Source organism: Coenobita brevimanus, chromosome 76 (genome assembly GCF_032717465.1).
Source record: "Coenobita brevimanus isolate Jiangsu-jjx chromosome 76, ASM3271746v2, whole genome shotgun sequence".
Lineage (NCBI taxonomy): Eukaryota > Metazoa > Arthropoda > Malacostraca > Decapoda > Coenobitidae > Coenobita > Coenobita brevimanus.
Genome location: NC_137029.1, coordinates 27681945 through 27702950, shown reverse-complemented (window position 1 = coordinate 27702950; position 21006 = coordinate 27681945). Strand labels below are relative to the sequence as shown.

The 21006-nt window shown below is 42.3% G+C and overlaps 1 protein-coding gene across 1 annotated transcript in view; it reads right to left on the bottom strand.

Annotated features, from left to right (window-relative positions):
* LOC145408204 (nephrin-like) overlaps positions 1-21006 on the bottom strand; it is a 183333-nt gene that overhangs the window by 71946 nt on the left and 90381 nt on the right. The window contains exon 10 of the mRNA XM_080278960.1: positions 16720-16882. Within this exon, the coding sequence (XP_080135086.1) occupies positions 16720-16882 (163 nt within the window). The remainder of the gene's footprint in view (positions 1-16719; positions 16883-21006) is intronic.

Here is a 21006-nt window from a genome sequence, read left to right as displayed (position 1 = left end):
AAATCATCTGGAGGAAGCAAGAATAATCCTAAGCAAGACGTCCTCGGGTAGAAGGGGTAAATACTCACAGGAACTCCTATACAATTATTCATCGCAGTTCTGTTTTTCTATAATCCGACGGAAACAGACAAACATTAATAACTGATACACAGATACAGAGAATTAAATACAAAGAGACTAATATACTCAGACACAGACAATGGCAGACAGACAGCGACATACAAAGGACATACATACAAACATACATAAATACATACGTACATAAAGGCAGAAAAAATGACAGACAGACACAGACAAACAGGGCTGATAACATAATCACCCAAATGTTCGGTAGCGGAGATTAAATGTAGAATAAGAGGGACGATTACAAGAGCAAATTAACGTAAAGGGGGAAATTAAAACAAACAGGAAGAAACGAGGAAAGAGGAGAAAGTAAAGAGAAAATGATAAAAGGAGAAAGTGGAAAGAAAAAAGGAGAAAGAAAAAGAAAGGGAGACAGAAAAAAGGAGAAAGAACACAGAAAAGAAGAGAGTGAGAAAAAAAAGAGTAGAATGGGATATGACAGTGAAAAGGATAAGAAGAAAAGGGAAAGAAAAAATGGGAAAGAAAAGAGAAAAATGATATGAGAAAAGGACAGTAAAAGTAATGAAAGAGCAGGATGGGAGGGAAAATGGAGAAAGGAGGAGGAATACAAAAATGAAGACGATTAAGGTGTGCAACCAAAGAAAGTAAAAAGAAAATTAGGGATAAAATACAGGTTGAGGAATAGAGGAATAAAAAAAAAAAAAAGAGAAAATGAAGAGGGAATTAGAAGACATAAGACTGCAATCATGGAAAGTAGAAAGAAATCGCACGATAGATGAGAAAAAAGGGAAAGACAGAATGAAAGGGCATGAGAGAAAGAATATTAGAGAAAGGGGATCAGGAAGTAAAGAGATGATTAAGAAAAAAATGGAGAAGAATAAGGGCCGATTACAAAAATAAAGATTAGTAAAGAGGGCAATCAGGGGAAGCAGGAAGAAAGGAGGGATAGGAGGGAAAAGGAAGAGAACAAACAACATCGTGGAAATGGTTAGACAAAAGGAGTGGTGAGATAAAAAGAAAACAAATGGCAGATAAAAAAAGTACACGCAAAACTTGAAGAAAGAGTAAATATAAAAATATAACAAGAACTGCGGCAAGAATACAGGACAGTACGACAACACCGCAAAGGACAGATAAAGAGGTAAAACGCAATTAAACTCTGGTACAGAACCAAGGACACGGGTTTAAGGCCGTATTATTAGAACTGAGTGAAAAAATGTGGAAAAGCTCCTAATATTTTAATTAAATTTTCTGAAGCCTCTAATAAAACACGTCTAACTCTTTTTAAGTCGTTGCTGACTAACGTCTGTAACGTGAGATGTTGCCTGATCAGATGGAACAATTACCGGTGGCGAGTCTTGCCTGTATCTACATCTATCCTCACTCAGTTTATTAATTTAGCCTTAAGTCCCACCCCAAACCCTCCCCACCTACGGCATCATTCCCTTCCAAGTATGTCTCAATACACCTTCACCTCCTCTCACCACACCAATACGTAGAGTTTTCTTTGTCCAAACCAACTAACCCCCCCTCCCCTCTCTTTCTCTCTAATCCCTCAATACCCACTGACACCATCCTTTCCATGAATGTCTCAATATAGTTACAATTCACTCCTGCTTCCCCTCACCCTTCACCTCCCCTCACCACATTCATTCATACATTGATACATACACTGTTTCTCTTGTCCAATCAGGCAAACTCTATCCTGTCTGTTTCTCTCCCTTCCTACTCGCTAATCCCTTCCTACCAACAAATTCCTTCTCTCCGAATTTCATTACTCTTCCATTCTTCCTCTAATCACAAACATAAATACATCCATCCATACATACATATTTGATATCTTTGGTTTAGTCAGATCAACTTTACTAACAAAACACTTTCTACCTTCCATCCCTAACTTCAAAAAATGCCCTAGTACCGTAATCATTCGTCCATGCTTCCCAGCACCTACCACCTCCCCCTTTTCCCTCCTCCGCTCTTCCCTCCAATCACCTTCGTCCCCTTCTCTTCCTTACCCTGCACCTCACCCTCACCACTTCCAAAGGTATATATATATATATATATATATATATATATATATATATATATATATATATATATATATATCCTCTCTCTCTCTCTCTCTCTCTCTCTCTCTCTCTCAACTACCCTATCCTTCACTACCAGCGGATTCCATTCCACTGAGGTATTTTCCAATTTCTCTACAACTCTTCCCTTCTTCACTTTCCCCCTCACCACATCCATTCACACATAAATTTTGTTCGTTCGGATTATCCCTGCTCTCTCTCTCTCTCTCTCTCTCTCTCTCTCTCTCTCTCAAAACGTAACCCCATTAACCAAAACGCGCAGCCTCCTAACTAATAAATAAACAATATATAAAATAAAAATACCGAAAGAAAAACTCCAGCAAAGATCATGAACACTTAACACAAAGAGGTAAGGCACAAACAGCTCGCGGAACTCCTTAAATAACACGGGCATTTTTCCACACATTAATCATCATCACACGACTCCCACCCGTCATTACCCTTCCCAAACATATTTATCTTATTGGTATCCACGGAGGTTACTTTTATATATCTGTCTATCTAGTACTATTATTTTTTGGTTGTATTAATGACTCACGACTTTCACTTTCTTCATGTAACTGGTGTCTTCGGTGTCTTTTAATAAGCTGTTTAGTACGATGATGCCGTGTGCTGGATTTATAATTATCGAGAGAGAGAGAGAGAGAGAGAGAGAGAGAGAGAGAGAGAGAGAGAGAGAGAGAGAGAGAGAGAGAGAGCAAAGCATCGATATAATAGACAGGTAAACAGGTAAACACAGATGGGCTGACGGAGATACTGATAGACAGAACATAAAATGACAAAAAAAAAAAAAAAAAAGATTAAAGGGAACAGAAAGAGAAACTGACAGACATATTCTTTCCTTCTTTTCTTGTTGTTTTTCTCTTCCCTGGCGCAACAGGAATAAACCATCGGTCCTGGAGTCCCGTCCGCCTTGGCGTTGTTTACCATCCTTGACTTTTTCTGGGCACTGATTTAGTTACACTCCCGCTGCCGTAGGTGGTGGTGCTCAGGTGAACAGAGGTGGCCTGTTGTTCTAAACGACCCAAGTTCGATACCAGGCTGGGGCAGGGAACAGTTTGATGATGATGATGATGATTCGTTACACCAGACATTTACTGATCTATCACAAGACCCACCGACATGCCATGAAGGCATCCCAGCTAATACCATCACATTAGTCCTGAATGAGACACTGCTATCATGCATTCAATATGGACGGTAGGTATTAACGCCTAAATGGTGGCATGTGAAGGTACAGCATGTGGGGCGTATAAGAAGTGCTGGGCATTAGGAACGGCCAGTAAAGTTATGTCCACGGTGTGAAGATAAATAAATAGACGAATGAAAAAATAGGTAAATAAATAAATGGCTTTCTTTTTCACCAATGATTGGGCGGGATTCTCGATGCCGTGGGAGGCTTCGTTGGACCTGTTCCTTGGCGATTCATCCAGGTATTTATAGCTATAGCTATTCACCGTCTGATCACTATACCTAAGCACACACTGTTTCACCTTCTGTAATACCATCGTCTGTCGTTAGGTGGGATGAACTACGAGGTAAGACGTGACTATAATTGGCTTAATGGCGGCCAGAAATGCATGAGACGATTTGGTATGTCACTTAGTCCAGAGCCACTTCGAGGTAGTCTTACATCGAGTGAGTGGATGATGGTATTTTGTCCTCAACCCCCTTTATAATCCCCTTCTTTCCACTAATGCAGGAGTAAGCCATTAGAGCTCCCCTCTGGAAGAGCTTCCCCTGAAATACCAACAAGGTATCGAGGAGGAGGAAGAGGAGGAGAAGAAAGAAGGAGGGGAGAGGGAGGCATCAGTATCCCATCTGAATATTCATGGTCACTCGCTACCTGTAATTAAGGCCCCAGGGTGAGCTAAGACTGAGATGCAGGGGTGAGGGAGTGACTTATTGAGCAAAACTGATGTGAGGCTCATGAGGGCAACATGAGCAGATGGATGAGGGAAAAAAGGGGGGGTGCATGGATGGAGGAACGAAGGGAGGGGGAAATATGGATATGCTGGAGAGAAGATGAAGAATGAATGAAAGGGTGCATGAAGGGAAAATAGGAGAAGGGAATATGGTAATACTGGAAAGAGGGTGAGAAAAGGAGAAGAATTGAAAATGAAAAGAATTGATGAAGGGACTGGTGTATGGTGGGCAAACAGTGTTACCCAACGTCGCTCCGGTTATTCAGGTTACGAACGACTGGTTTACCCACAATACCGTGGATACCGTTTCAAGACTTACCCTGGTCAACTGGTAGTGGCTAAGGCTGCACTGTCCCCCCCCCCCACCAACCTCAAACCTCATATAGTATTTGTTGCTGTGGTGCTCATAACCTACCATACAAATATAAAAATTTATTTCCTTATCTTGAAAATTAGTGGCTATCATCTCAAGGATTGGAGGAGGAGGAGAGGTGCACCCACTTCACGACGCCCCAAGTGCAGTTCCTGTGGTGACTACAACCTACATAAACCTGTGAACATACCCATACAAATATACATTCCCTGACAGTGAATACCCAATCTCTATACCAGAACAAATACTCAACACCAGTCTGAAAACTTTGGTCATGCATAGCGAACTGACAGAGATTGTGAATTATTATACAGATGAAAGTACTAGAGAAATGGATCGACGAATGAATGATGAAATAAGTGTTGGAGAGAAGTGATGAGAGGAAACATAAATGAAAGGATGAATGGATGGAAGAAAGGAAGTCTGATAAGTAGAAAGGAAGAAAGAAGGAAAGAATGAAGGCGGAAGGACAAACGACAGAAAGGACAGAAGGAAAGAAGAAAGGAAGGCAGGAAGGAGGAGGGGAGAGAAGGAGGGAAGAGAGGAGATACCTGGGAGGAGGAGGGCTCATAATGAGGAAAATGTTAGGTTATTTGCGAAATGGATGGGGAGGTGGGGATGGGAAGGAGGTAAGAGAAAACTTTAGGTAAGGAAGGAAGGGAGGGAGGAAGGACGGGAGGAGGAAAGGAAGGAAGGAAGGAGCAAAAGAAACTTAAGAATAAAGAAGAAAAATATGAAGGTAGGCCTAGCAAGAGTGAAGGAGAAAAGAAGGAAGGACTATAAAAAAAAGTAGGCGGAAAGAATGAAGAATGGATGAGAGAGGAACGTCAAGGAGGTGAAGGGAAAGACTGGAAAAAAAAAAATGAAAAAAGGAGAAATGAAGAAACGAAAGACGGAAAAAATGAACACAGGAATAGGTTATACAGAACAAGATGAACCCAGGAATATTACCGAGAAAGATGGTAGAAAATTGAGATCTTGGAAGTTATAATTAAAGACAAATAAGGGACCAAGGCATTAATGATGCGAGGAAAAATGAAAGAGAAAAAGTAGTTTAATTAAGGAAATGAGAATAAGAGATGACAGAAAGAAGTAAGAAAGTGATGAAAATTAGCATGAGGCAAGGAAAAAAGTGAAATTAGGGAAGAAAATAAAATAACGGGGATGAAAAAGAAAAGCATAGTGACTATGTATGGAATATAATAAGATAGATAGTTAAAAAGAATGACGAAGGGGGTGTAAAATATTGCAACAGACAATGACTGAGGGATGTAGGTCAGAGAAACATGCGTTAAAAAAAAAAAAAAAAAAAAAAAAAAAAAAACTGACCAAAAACGCAAACATGAAGAAAGAAGACAAAGAACCCATAAACAAAGAAAAAAGGGCAACTTGAAAGAAACACGGTGAAGAATCTGAGAGAAAAAATGTCACACTAAAACATTTAAGTGTGATCAATCACCATCACATATGAGATCCTTAGAACAGCAATGATCTATTAACCAGTCACCTGTTATTCCACAGCTACCACATTTTTATTGTACATCACATTAACTATTCTTTCTTTCTTTCTGTCTTTTTTTTGACTTGCTGCACCGAAGTCCTGTGGATACTTCTAAGAAAATTAATAACGATCCCAATATTTTAACGCCTGATTATATAGAAACAATATCAGGACTAATTTCACTGATGTTTTGCCTTCCACATATGGCTTTCAGCGGGAGAATGGTATTAGCAGAGTTACTTAGTTTTCAATACACACCAGGGATAAATATTCTCTCTAAGACCACTAACGATGACTTCAAAGCATCTCCATTTTAATCAACACGAGTGATTTTATTCTCTTCCTGAACACCGGCGCATGCCGTCACAGACTTCACACGAAAAATAATTATGACGTGAAGAATTTCCTCAGAGTTATTTATGTCACGTCAGAGATTGTGTGTGGCGTCAGAGATTCTCTCAAAGATTTAAAAATTCTATACGATGCCGCAGTTTATGAAACAAAAAGCTTTTGTACACTGTCAAAGATGAGGTCAAAGATTCCATTAATATGAAAGGTTCTACGTGACGACAATGATCCTACGTCATGTCACAGATGCTATTTGATGTCAAAGATTCTAAATGGTGCCAATGATTCTATATGACGTCAGAGTTGATATTACGCCAAAATTCAGCATGTCAAAGATTTTCCACGACGTCAAAGATTCTGTAAGGCACCAAGGATTCTCCTTGACGTCAAATATCCTGCATGGTGTCGAAGGTTCTGTCCAAGATTCTGTTGATGCCAAAGGTTCTGCACGACGTCAAAGATCGTGTCAAGTGTCCTGTTCCCATCCGACACGTGAATCATCCAGATATATGACACAGCGGCGGATCTTCCAAGATGTTTACATACACACGCACGACTTCCGGCACTGATCTGATACTCTGCCTAATACCTACCCTACCACTTACACCTACTCTACCTAATACCTACCCTACCACAACACCTACTTTACCTAATACCTACCCTACCACAACACCTACTTTACCTAATACCTACCCTACCACAACACCTACTCTACCTAATACCTACCCTACCACTAACACCTACTCTACCTAATACCTACCCTACCACAACACCTACTTTACCTAATACCTACCCTACCACAACACCTACTCTACCTAATACCTACCCTACCACAACACCTACTCTACCTAATACCTACCCTACCACAACACCTACTCTACCTAATACCTACCCTACCACAACACCTACTCTACCTAATACCTACCCTACCACAACACCTACCCTACCACAACACCTACTCTACCTAATACCTACCCTACCACAACACCTACTTTACCTAATACCTACCCTACCACAACACCTCCTCTACCTAATACCTACTTTAGAGAGAGAGAGAGAGAGAGATATTACCATAATTAACCATCTCCCTTAGGTCTGGCTCAGGTAACATTTTTCTTCATTAGGCGGAACAGCTCAATGTTACCACGATATTTGTCATCAATTTCCTCGATTCAGTTATGGCGGCAAGTTACCGAGTTGACAGATGCAATTTTATAGTCCCCCTTCACTCTCTTCCTCATACCCATTCACTTCTCTCTCTCTCTCTCTCTCTCTCTCTCTGATAGATTTCAAACTTTACAGTCAGTCTTTTACCAGTGAAATGGAGGAGCGTTCAGCCTGATTGGAAACCTGCCTGCAAGTGCTCGCTGCCATGAACCCTCCATTTCTAACCAATGCTCTCTTCTTGCTCTCTTTACCTCCACGTACTGCACCCCCCTTACATCCCTACTGCTCCCTCTTCTCTTTTCCTCTCTTCTTCCTGCTCTACCTTTCCCCCTTTCCCTCCCCTTTCCCTTCCCTATCTCCTAGTGCCTGGAAGTCTCAGTCCTATTTTTCTTGCCAATGTTCTTCCCTTGCTCCTTCTTCCTCTGCCTTCCCTTCCTCCCCCTGTTCCCTCTTTCCCCTTTTTTCACTCCTCCTTTTGTATTCTTTTCCCCCTTTCCCCCCCCCCTGCGTCCTCTTCCCTTCTTATTCTCTTCCACTCTCACCCTTCTCCCCTCTCCCCAACCCCTTCCCCCCAATTTTCTCTCTCTCTCTCTCTCTCTCTCTCTCTCTCTCTCTCTCTCTCCTCATCCTATTTCACCGCGGCAACTTTAGTAATGCAATTTCTTGTGGGGAGTTCTGTGGGTCAAATGTGGGATTACTGACACGCCTACGACAATTAAAGTGGAGAGAGAGAGAGAGAGAGAGTGTGTGTGTGTGTGTGTGTGTGTGTGTGTGTGTGTGTGTGTGTGTGTGTGTGTGTGTGTGTGTGTGTGTAAACAGGCTGGGACGAAGGAGGATGGGATGGAGTAAGAGGAATGAGAGAGAAAATGGTGGGAAACGAGAAAGAATCCCGTGAAAAACCAGTCGGGTCATGTGTTTAATGGAAGCTGCGTATCTCTGGCAAAATATTACCTCATAATACCAAAGCTAATGGCGGAAAACACACCAGCCATGTTCACTAGTACGGCCTGGGGGGTCCTCTTCCCCCCCCCTCTCTCGCACCCACCTTCCCTGTTTACCTCCTTACCCCTTACCCTCATACTGGCCCTCACACTATTTATTCCACCCTACCTTACACTGTTGTCACACTGACCCTTAATCTACCTTACATAGTCCTCCCCATCTCCGGTACCCCTTCCTTTTCCCTTCCCCTTCCCCGGTCTTTAATAGTTCCCCCTTCCCCACTTACCCTCACACTGCCCTTCATACTACCCTTCTACCCTGCTACCCAGTCTTCTACCTTCCTTTACCTCAAACTTCAAAATCTCCTTGCAATTGTCTCTCACACAACTCCCACCATCTTCCTCTAAACTGTTCTAATACTGTCCCTGAAACTACTCTTTCATCCTCTTTTATCCTACATCTTTCACACTTCCTTCCCTGTCTCACAATCTTTCAGCTTACTCTTCACCATTACACTTGAGCTGCGCTAGTACTCGTATCTCAGTAGTATCTCGTATCTGTAACTCCCTACACCTTGACACTACTCTCCCACTTCCTCAAATTACCCTACACCTTGACACTTGCGTTAGTATCTCTAACTTGCGTTAGTATCTCTCCCATACACCTTCACACTTGTGTTAGTATCTCTCCCACTTCCCTCAACTTACCCTACACCTTCACACTTGCGTTAGTATCTCTCCCACTTCCCTCAACTTACCCTACACCTTCACACTTGCGTTAGTATCTCTCCCACTTCCCTCAACTTACCCTACACCTTCACACTTGTGTTAGTATCTCTCCCACTTTCCTCAACTTACTCTACACCTTCACACTTGCGTTAGTATCTCTCCCACTTCCCTCAACTTACCCTACACCTTCACACTTTCGTATCTCTCCCACTTCCCTCAACTTACCCTACACCTTCACACTTGTGTTAGTATCTCTCTCGCTTCGCTCAACTTACCCTACACCTTCACACTTGCGTTAGTATCTCTCCCCCAACTTACCCCACACCTTCACACTTGCATCAGTATCTCTCTCGCTTCCCCCAACTTACCCTACACCTTCACACTTGTTAGTATCGCTCTCACTTCCCTCACTCACCCTACAGCTTCACACTTGCTTCAGTATTCCTTATAATTCTTTTAAATATCCTTCACACCTTATTCACATTCTGCCAATCCCTCCACCAGTCACACTCTCCTCAACCCTCCCTCACAACACCCAATCCCACCGTACCTCACACTACTAAATCACCGTCTCCTACTCTGCCCACACACTGCTTTCAATATCCCTCACACATTTTCACGCCGGGCCAATCCCTTGCTTTCTCCCTACCATTAATCTTTCTTTAACTTGCGATTTTCTTTCACACCATCTCTTCTGAACTACTGGTGCTTTAATTTCTCCGAACTGCTATCTATCTACCAATCTGTCTGTCTGTCTATTTATCTACATACTTGAGAGAGAGAGAGAGAGAGAGAGAGAGAGAGAGAGAGAGAGAGAGAGAGAGAGAGATTCAGCTTTCCTGCCTTCTTATCCTTATCATGATTCACAAAACTGACTTCCTATTCACCCCCTAATCTACAACATACGGCCTTGAAAGGAGTACTTATTGGACTGATTCTATTTGCCTTAGCTTGGTACACTCATCTCAGTTTCACTTATCATCTCACTTTTCCAACACTCATTCAGTTTCACTTATCATTTCATTTCTCCAAATCCCCGACTATTTGTTTTACTGTTCTGCTTCAATCATCTCAGCTTCAATTATCAGTTCCTTCTCTGTACCTCTACTAACTGTCTCTACCTCGTCAGTTTCATATTCTCTTTATAAATCCTCTACACGTCTTTGCACCATTTTACCTCACTTACCTCCTTTCACTTACTTCCCTTCCCAAAACCTGCACCGTTTCTCTCTCCAGCGGTATAACTCACATCCATATAAAGAAAACATGAAGAACAGGCGTGAGGAAGTGGGGGGAGAAGGATGGAGATGAGGAAGGAAAGATGAAGGAGGGGTACAAATGAAGATGGAGGAGGGCAGGTGTGTGATGGAGTGTTACCTGGCTGGAGTTATGGCCTGTCTGGATCACCCTGAGCAACGACCCTCCAATATCACACCTAACGCACCAGCCTACCCTTCAGCCCAACGACATAATTATGATTTTATTCTGTCTGCCTCCAAACGACTGTTATTAACTCATGAAAGGGTTCTCTTATTGAAGAGGTTAATGCAGGCAATATATGGTACGCAAAGTTTCACTTGTGAGGACTAAATAATATAAAAAATGCAAAATGAAACAATGTGAAATAAGTAAACACAAAAGAACAGTCACAAAATTCAGAGTGCTACACCAAGGGGACGTGCGCGCAAAGAGTGTGTTCGTCTGTAGACAGCAAAATTAAACGACACGAAAAAGGGATCACGGTAAACAACGTCCCTGGAACATATATATCACACGTAACACATGACCCTCTCCAGGCAAAAGGGTTTTAAAAGGAGGGGGCGTTTAACTCACATTTATTTTTTATATATGAAAGTCTGACGCATTCTGCACCTGTACACGGGATCTCTCTCTCTCTCTCTCTCTCTCTCTCTCTCTCTCTCTCTCTCTTTCAATACATAATCTCACCTTCACTTCAGCTCTCATATTCAGGTGCCATCAAAAATACACAATATCACACTTTCCTGACATGCATGCTTGAGCACGCGCGCGCGCACACACACACACACACACACACACACACACACAGTTCTTCCTACGTTTACTTGTTCTACAATCGCACACCATGTATACAATCTCTGAACATCATCCCATATATATATATGTGTGTGTGTGTGTGTGTGTGTGTGTGTGTGTGTGTGTGTGTGTGTGTGTGTACCCATGGTTATTACTCTGCCACACTTTCATGGCTGCCCGGTACGGCCTCGTCTCATATTCCCCAAAATGTCAAACAGAATATTGCCTTCACCAAAAATCTAATATATTTCGTCCCAGCCAGGAATTTCATCAGCTCCACCTTATTTTTATCCCATCGGTTGTAAATTTCTTTCCTGCCCGAGTGACTGCAATGCCATTCAGGCAAAAAGGCGTTTAGTGCGTTTCAACTCGTGGCTGGACAAATTTTCTCATTTGTTTTTTCTTTCTTCTTTTTTACCTTTTAGTGCGCTCTAGAGACATTTCCTGCTAATCCTTTAACACAGAGGTTTCAAAAGTTCAACCACATCTTTGCATACATATGAACAGGAACAATCAATTAATTAAACATCGTTTTGGCTTATTTATCTTTCACAGGATCACATTTAGCTAAGAAAAGACCTCTGGTAGTGAAGACGCAAATAGGAAGCCCACTAATCCCTTGACAAAACCCGAATCTAATGTAGATGTGATAGTTTGACAATGAATGTATTTTTGTGTCGCTCTTACCGCTAACCTATTCAACCCGACGAAGAGAAAATCTGTCAAGCTAAAATAAAAAATGCCAACACTAAATAAAATACAAAGGTTAAAGAGAGAGGCCGCTAATCCCGCGACACGACCCGGATCTAATGGGTGTGTGATGGTCTAACAATGGCGGCTTTTGTGTGGCTGTTGTTTTAAAGGCGGGTCAGGAAAGGCCACGGGAAAAGATGTATCCGTATTTTTGCCCATGTTGTTTTCTATCTTTAAAGGGAAGGTGGATACTGATGTCTAACTTCGAGGGGAAAAAAATGTAGCGGAAGTAAAGATTCTGTTACTTAATGTCTTGATTTTCTTTTGATTTTTGCTGCTATAGGACGACTTTAGCGTAGGAGTGACCCAGGAATGAAGGGGATACTGAAGACTATCTGTTCTAACCTCTCCAGTTCGACAAGTTTCTCTTAAGCTGATAGTAGCAGAAAAAAATACACAAAGCAGTTAATTAAATCACAAACATGACGTAATACTCGTACAAAAAAAATAACACAAAGGAATTAATTAAATCACATGACGTAATACTCGAATAAAAAAAAATAACACAAAGGAGTTAGTTAAATCACAAACATGATGTAATATTTACTTTTAGATGCATGAGCGTCTGTACGAGCGGCTCTGTCCGTTTGTCTCTCACACACGATTTTCAGACATGAGATGCTTCACTCCTGTTGACTTTAGTGACTTGAACAGTCACTGCTGACCACACCACGCTCTCTCTCACACCACACCACATCACAACACACCATACCACCCTCTCACGCCACACAATACCACGGAAAGAGCACTAACCGAATGGCCCTGATGGTCCCGCATCTAGTACTTTTGTACTTGCTGTTAACTGTGTGTTAATTATAGCCTCCATTAACCCCTTCACTCCGATATGACTTTCAAATTATTTCTGCTGCCACCAGACGATTTTATTCATAGCACGGGAGGCTTTACCAACTGGACAGGTCAATGATAGGTTCCATTAAACCCTTCAGTACAAGCGGTATTCCCTAAGCAAAATATAAACTTCTGGATATCACCGGATTCAGGTTTTGACCAAGTCAGTAAGAGACCTCGCCAGACCAGAATGACGTTTGTAGACTGAAAGAATGACATAAGCCAGAAGATTTGAAGGGTCAAGCCGACAGCATTTTTTGTCTATTTCTTTTTTCTTTTCTTTGACGATGTTTATGGTCAAAGACAAAATATTTTCATGATGAATTATATTGCTGGCTGGTTTTTGTTTCCTGTCTGTATAGTGTGTGTGTGTGTGTGTGTGTGTGTGTGTGTGTGTGTGTGTGTGTGTGTGTGTGTGTGTGTGTGTGTGTGTGTGTGTGTGTGTGTGTGTGTGTGTGTGTGTGTGTGTGTGTGTGTGTGTGTGTGTGTGTGTGTGTGTGTGTGTGTGTGTGTGTGTGTGAAATAACTAGTGAGAGGTGGGCAGACAAAGTGAACGATGGACAGAAATAAATTGGCAGCCGAATACTAAAAAGACTAGAGACTAAGACTAAGTATGAAAGCAATGAACAGTGTATGCAATGACTTGAGATAACGATGGACGGTGTTGATACTAAAAACACGGATAGATTGGATGAAGTGCGAGATGGAGAGTTTATGTGTGGCTGGTGTTATTGCGTACCCACCACCACACCCAACTCCAAGCTACCTGTAGGCTTCACAATACCTGCACCCCCTCACACCTGTCTCACACCTTTGATCCCGTGACTGTGTGGCAGGGGAGAGGGAGAGAGGAAAGAGGAGGATGAGGAGGAGAGTGGTGATGGGTATGGTAGTAATAGTAGTAGTTGTTCCCTAGGCAGTCTGGCCGAACAGCCCCGAGTCCCTTAAGAAGGCAATGGCCAAGACCGGGCTTTCCCACAGAGCTCTCAAAGAGTGTATGTTGTGTTGTTGGCGTAGGTGATTGTGTGCAATGCAGTCTTCCATAATGTGCTTATTAGTATGGGGTGCTGTGTTGCATCCTGGACAGGCATCAGCGACGGAGTCATCCAGCCTCTTCTGGTAGCTTAAGAGGGCTGGATGGTGCCCACATCTCAGCCTGGCCAGGTGGACCCTGTCCTCACGAGGAAGATAGGATTCAGAAGGGTGGATGTCAGGAGGCCGTGCATCCAGCTGTGTGTTGTCTTTAAGTGACTGAATGGAGCGGCGAGTGATCTGAGTGTGGATATGCTTCTGGAAGCTTGTCTGAGGTGGGCGAGGGGGGAGAGATGACAGTATTTGTGTATGGTATCGTGTGCTGGGTGTTGTTTTGATGTTCCTTGGTGTGGGTGGATGTGCTGCCATGTACTGTAGTGGATGTTGTGGGTTTGTGGAGGCTGCAGCAAGAAACTGGGTGCCTCTCATGTCTAGGTGATCCTTGACTTTGAGGACTTTGATGGGTATGGTGATGGTAATTAGTGACAGAGGTTGATGCTGTGGTGACAGGTACGTTGGTGGTGATGGGTTTTTGAAGGCTGTGGTCGTGGAGGTGAGTGTCGAATTGTTGGTGCTGGTGGCAGAGGTGAGTATGGTATTGCTGGTGATGATGGTATAAGAGTGTCGTATTTCTGGGATGGTGGTAGAGGTGAGTGTGGTACTGCTGGTGATGGTGGTAGAGGTGAGTGTCGTATTGCTGGTGATGGTGGTAGAGGTGAGTATGGTATTGCTGGTGATGGTGGTAGAGGTGAGTGTGGTACTGCTGGTGATGGTGGTAGAGGTGAGTATGGTATTGCTGGTGATGGTGGTAGAGGTGAGTGTGGTACTGCTGGTGATGGTGGTAGAGGTGAGCGGGGTACTGCTAGTAATGGTGGTAGAGGCGAGTGTGCTGGTGGTGGGGGTGGTGGTACTGGTGGAAGTAGTAGTGAGCGGCGGTGGTGGTGATGGTGGTAGTATCGGTAGTAGTGGTGGTGGTGGTGGGGGGGTAACACAATGGGCCAGGCAGGAAACAATGCAGCATCCTGGCCACAGGGTTGGTAGTCTGGGTATACGTGAGGCCGATCTTGAAATATTACACTTTTGTGAGCAACGCCAACCTATACATACAGCCAGCACTATGTATGCAAAAAAAATTCCTCCCCATCTCCTCCAAAAGTTGATAAAAACTGAATTTGCGTCATTCCATCGTTCTGCTTGTTTGTCATTAACCTTACTTTTGACGTAATTGTGTTATATGAGATTTTCGTTCTTACGTATTTGTTGGTGGTTAAATATACTATGCATATCACTGTTTTGCTTTCTTGCCTTTCGCATACGACACTGGGAACTCTGCTTGGAATGCCCAACTGTTTATCTTAAAGACAAGAGCAATGAAGTGAGAAGATGCTTATTTTAAAAATATTTCCTTCCATCCTACAGCGTTGGACAAAAATAACTTTCGTACTGTCTTTTGTTATATTGTTGTTGCTGTACATTTACCACCAGTTTTTACCTCCGACGATACGAATTAAGAACACAGAACTCACAGACATTTGAAAAGAACAAGCGCTGTATGGGAAAACCGTCCTTCTTGCCCACTAAATGAAAATAACATTCGCTTTACTGGCGCTATAAACAATAGGACAGTACATCATTTACTTACAATAAATTACACTTTTTATCTAAACAATACGGCCGAAGAAGGCTGTGAATTTATGACACACCAAATCTTTTACTTACAGTAAAATACCTAAAAAAAATTAGGGCGAAATGGCTGTGAATTAATGAAACTTTTTACTTAAACAACAGGGGCCAAGAAGAATGCTGTGAATATATGAAACTTCTTACCCAAACAATAAGAGTGAAGAAGACAGCTGTGAATATACGAAAAAAAAAAAAAAAGTCCTTCTGACCCTAAAGTTACGAGGCAACTACAGCACCATACTTGCTTGTTTGCACAGTACAGTGAAATGCATCATACCCAACCTTCTCCTGTACACTATGCACAAAACATGAAAATTATACAGCAACAGCGAAAATTCTGTCATGAGACGGAACTAGAAATTACATTCTTATCAACGACCACTCACCTTACGACATGTGGATATATCAAGCTGTATTCTCGTGAGCTTAGTAAACTTTCTAGGATCTCTTTCTTTAGTTACCTATTCTCCACCTATTCTCCATATTACACCAACTATTTCACTTTGTTATTTATGTCAGTCTGACGTTACTAGTATGCTATCTAGGCTCTTTATTATACATATTTTAACTAGGAAATTTTTTTGTCATCTACATCATTTAAATATCGACACACCAAAAAAAAAAAAAAAAAAAAAAAAAAAAAGAGAGAGAGAGAGAGAGAGAGAGAGAAAGAGTACAGGAGAATATCAATTTATCTCCTGAAATAAGTTGGTTAAATGCAGGTGCTAGAGAGCCGCCTAAGCCCACGGGAATACGACTGACTGAGATGGTCTAATGTTGACATGAATAATTAAGAGGCCTGCAATTACGAGAGAGAGAGAGAGAGAGAGAGAGAGAGAGAGAGAGAGAGAGAGAGAGAGAGAGAGAGAGAGAGAGAAATTATGAAGAAAGTTTTGAATGAGACTAATAGATAGAGTATAATGAAGAAACTTTGTAATGAGGTAGAGAGTGTGATGAAGACAGAGAGAGAGAGAGAGAGAGAGAGAGAGAGAGAGAGAGAGAGAGAGAGAGGAGGGGTAAGAAATAAACACAGAGCAATAGAGAAGAGATGCAATGTGCGAGATGAATGAATTAACTATAAATAAATACATACATATAAATAAAGATAAATAAGTACATAAAAAAAACATTACGAACAGACTGAAAGGAGAGAGAGATGAGAGAAAGACACTAATCAGGTCTGTGCACATACCTGTTGCTGCTGACCATCTCGCTCTGGTCCCTCCTGACCGAGTTGTTGAAGGTCCACTTGAAGGTGACGTTGGGCGGGTCGGCGTCCACTGCGCAGGTGATGTTGGTCAGCTCCAGCAGCGCCACGCCGCGCAGGGTGGGTGACACTGCGCACCGCGGCGCGTCTGTGGGGCGGCAGAAAGTACAGGGGAGTCAAACACACGGTGGCTTAAAGGAGGAGAAAGAATCGTTAAAAGCACAGTACACACGGCTTGAGACTCAGAGAACACAACAACACAGCCGCCGAAATCTGACTTTGACCGTGACCTTGACCTTTGATCGATTTGTACCAAAGTGAATCACGTCATTCCAGACCCACACACACAATGTATGCGCCGATTTCGACAAAACTCGGAACGGGCAATGAGGAGACACTTTAACATACATACAACCAATCTGATAACAAGAGCTAGGATTTAGCGTCGTTAATACGACCATACTGAGCCTTTCCTGGCAAAGTTTCACAGTGTGTGTGGAGGCGGGTCAACCTGAAAGGGTTCAAGTCGGGCAGAAACTATTATAATGTTCTCAACATAATTTACATAAGTGGTTATAACTACCGAGGCATTAGAGCGGAAGCACATTGTCAAAGTCAGTCAGGAATAAAGTTTTGTCCTAAACACATAATTTTATATTATTCTCTTGTGGTGCTGGAGAGGGACACTTCAAGCAGTGGCGCCAATATACCCGGGCGGCGCCTCTGCTCGGCTATGTAAACGTCCCTCAACTGCTCCCTTATCCCTCGAAAGGAGAATGGTGAACTGACTGCAGGAGAATAGGTAACTTTAACCTGAGTCCAGCAGGTTCACGTCAAGATGAGCCTGAAACAACAACAACAACTCGCCTTTAACAGAGTATAAGTTTTCCCTCTGAACAGTCCATGACGCTGTAGTGGCAGCTGCATCCCCAAGTTGTATCTCAGTGAACCCATTAGCGTGCAAGCTGAAGTTCCCCCCCCCCCACCTGCAGTTTACTTCTCCCATTCAGGGGACAGGGAGGGAGTCGTCCTGCTATGTCAGTGCCACCGCAAGAAGGCGCCCCTCCCCAGCACGGCGATGTGCTGTCAAGATACACCCTGATGTATTTGTTGTCATTTCAGGTGCCCCTCCTGTGATGGCGTCTCATTTGTCTGGTTTATTAGACCACATCTATTCTAATTCAGAAGGGGAAGGAAGAGTACACTCATCAATTACCCTTCCTTTCAGCATTTACACCCACATATGCAAACTTAAATACATATGATGACTTGTTTCATTTACTCGGGACTTATCTTGGAAAGATCATATTACATCTCTTGTAAAATCTGCTTCCAAGAGATTGGGTGTGCTAAGCCGACTCCGCTCTTTCTTTACCCCTGCGCAATTGTTGACTCTATACAGGGGTTTTATCCGCCCCTGTGTGGAGTACAACTCTCATGTGTGGGGAGGCTCCCCTCATACAGCTCTTCTCAATAGGGTGGAGTCAAAGGCTTTTCGTCTCATTAACTCTCCTCCTCTTACTGACTCCCTTCAACCTCTGTCTCTTCGCCGCACTGTTGCATCTTTATCTCTTTTCTATCGCTACTTTAATGGTCACTGCTCCTCTGAACTGTCTGCTTGCATTCCTCCACCTCTACGACGGGCGCGTAGCACCCGTCTGGCAGCAAACTCTCATCCTTTTTCTGTCCAGCTCTCTAATGCAAGAGTTAACCGTTACTCCCAGTCTTTCATTTATGCAACAGGTCAGCTCTGGAACTATCTCCCTCTGTCTGTATTTCCTGCTGCCTATGATCTCCAGTCTTTCAAACGCAGTGTGTCCAGGCATCTCAAAATGATCGGATCTTGAATTTGGCTCTCTATTGTATTTTGTTTTTCTCTTGGAGGGAACTGTTACTGCGGGCTCATGGCCTTTGGTTCTTTCTTCCTCGCATAAAAGAAAAAAAAAATACATACGTACATATACAAATATACTATATATATATATATATATATATATATATATATATATATATATATATATATATATATATATATGCAGTATGGATTTGTGTGTTTGTTTTTTTCGTACGACAGAACCCACCATACCGATATAAATGTCAAGAAAGATAAAACCAAACATACGGATCATCACCACCATCCAAACTCTTTCACTATTATGGAGTTTCGATGCAGATGCTGGTATAAATGTTCCTCAAGATACACTCAGTCATGCGTTACCTCATTACAGCGTTCAGTAAATGATCCACCAATTCCACACTTCTCCCTGAACGTGTTTCATAAATTTGTCCTCCAACTCCCACACACACACACACACACACAAAATCCTGCCTGGAGTGTGCTTCACAAAACGATCTTTCGCTTAAGACTTTTCTCGTGCGAGTTTTGCCGCGTAAAGTGTTCATCCGCTGGAAAAATTCGCCACTGTGAATTATCTGGATAATACTTCCCCCTCCCCCCCTCCCCTCCCGCACCGGCTCATGGAACTTGTACACAATGGAAAGACCGTCTTATTTTCGTCTGATTCGTCATAACCTCAGATCATTTTATAAGGTGAAAGATTTAACATTCTCGTGAACGGAACAACTCTAGCATTCTATTCCAGCCGGCGCCAGAAGCTTATTTAGCTGAGAATAAATCAAACAAACCTGAGACGGTTTATAGTGTCGTCATTAACCCTCTCACAGTCGGGACACATCTAGTATTTTATTCCAGATGAGGCCAGACAGATCTAGATTTTATTCAGATGAGAGTGTGCCACAGAAACCTGTGAGTTTTAGCAGACTTGCACAATGGAAGAACTTCACTACGATGACATTTTTTATTTATGTCGTCCTACCCCAACATGATTTAATTCAACTATTAACCCTTTCACTATGATTATTTATTTTCTTCTTTCAACTGATATATGATTTTATATCACTCCCACTGAAGAAATGATCAAGAAAATCTAACCCATTCACTTCAAAAAGCCTCACCTAAACTTGGTAAAATCGTCTGGAGGCAACAAAAATGTAACAGTAAATCATCACCGTATACAATGTGATTAACTGACAAGAATGCGTCTGTTTTCCTCAACGATGTGCGGCTCTGATACTGATGCGAGATGCAAAATTTCATTTGTTCCTTGTATCTTTACTACAGCCAGATTTTATGGTAAGAGGGACCTCTGACTGAGAAAAAGCTACATTACTATTTAAGTACGATGTCTTAGTTTCCATTTACAATCAACTGATTTTATTCTGGTAAAGAGTTATTATACTCAGGTCAGGTGGGACCTCTTACTGAAGGGGTTAAGAGCAGCAAGTCCGGCAGTAAGAAAAGAAATATAAGTTTAATGTCCTCTTGGCTGGGAGGCGGCTGATATTTTTATCCCTTTCAGCCACACGACGTTTTTCGCTTTATTATTGCTACCACCAAACCATTTTATTCACTTTAGGACAGACCTCTAGTAGTGAGGCAGTGAATGAAGGCTATATCCAACAACAAAGTCTCTCCAAAGCTGAATATAATAGTCTGGTGTCGGGGAAAAAAAAAGTCATCATAGTAAAGTGGGAATAACAGGAAGTTGAAGAATCGTGAGAAGAGGTGAAAGTGGAATAACTCTCTCTCTCTCTCTCTCTAACTTTACATAAACTTGTCACGAACTGTCTGCGTGTTCTCTCAAGCATCAGAAATACTTTTACTTTCATTCTCGCTAACACCACACTACACTTACAGCTTTGGAGGCACCTCTCGTATTCAGTAGGTTGGATCTGATACATGACACACATTTACAGAATATAATTATGGTTTATGCAAGAACATATACAAGGAAACTCGTACAAACACACAGCACACATAAAACATATAAGGAACGAGTATACACATATAATACACATGATACACACACACACACACACACACACACACAGGACCTCTTTACAAACATACACACAGACCTCTACCCACACATACACCAGAAAAAAAAAATGCACAAATGTTTTTTTAGTTACCTTCACGCGGATCAAACTCACAAACGCCGCCACAAAGGGAATCCAGGTTCTTTCCAAACCACATCGCTGTAAATCTGAAACGTAATCACGCATCGCCGGATGGGGTTTATGTGTGACCCAAAGTGCCGGGATTAAAATAAGAAAATTGGCTGTTTACGTGTGACTGGAGCCAACATAATTATTGCGGTACAGCGGAGGTGATTAGGACCGCACACCAAATGCTCAATGAAAAAAAAAATCTGATATAACATGCTCTCTGACACACACACACACACACAC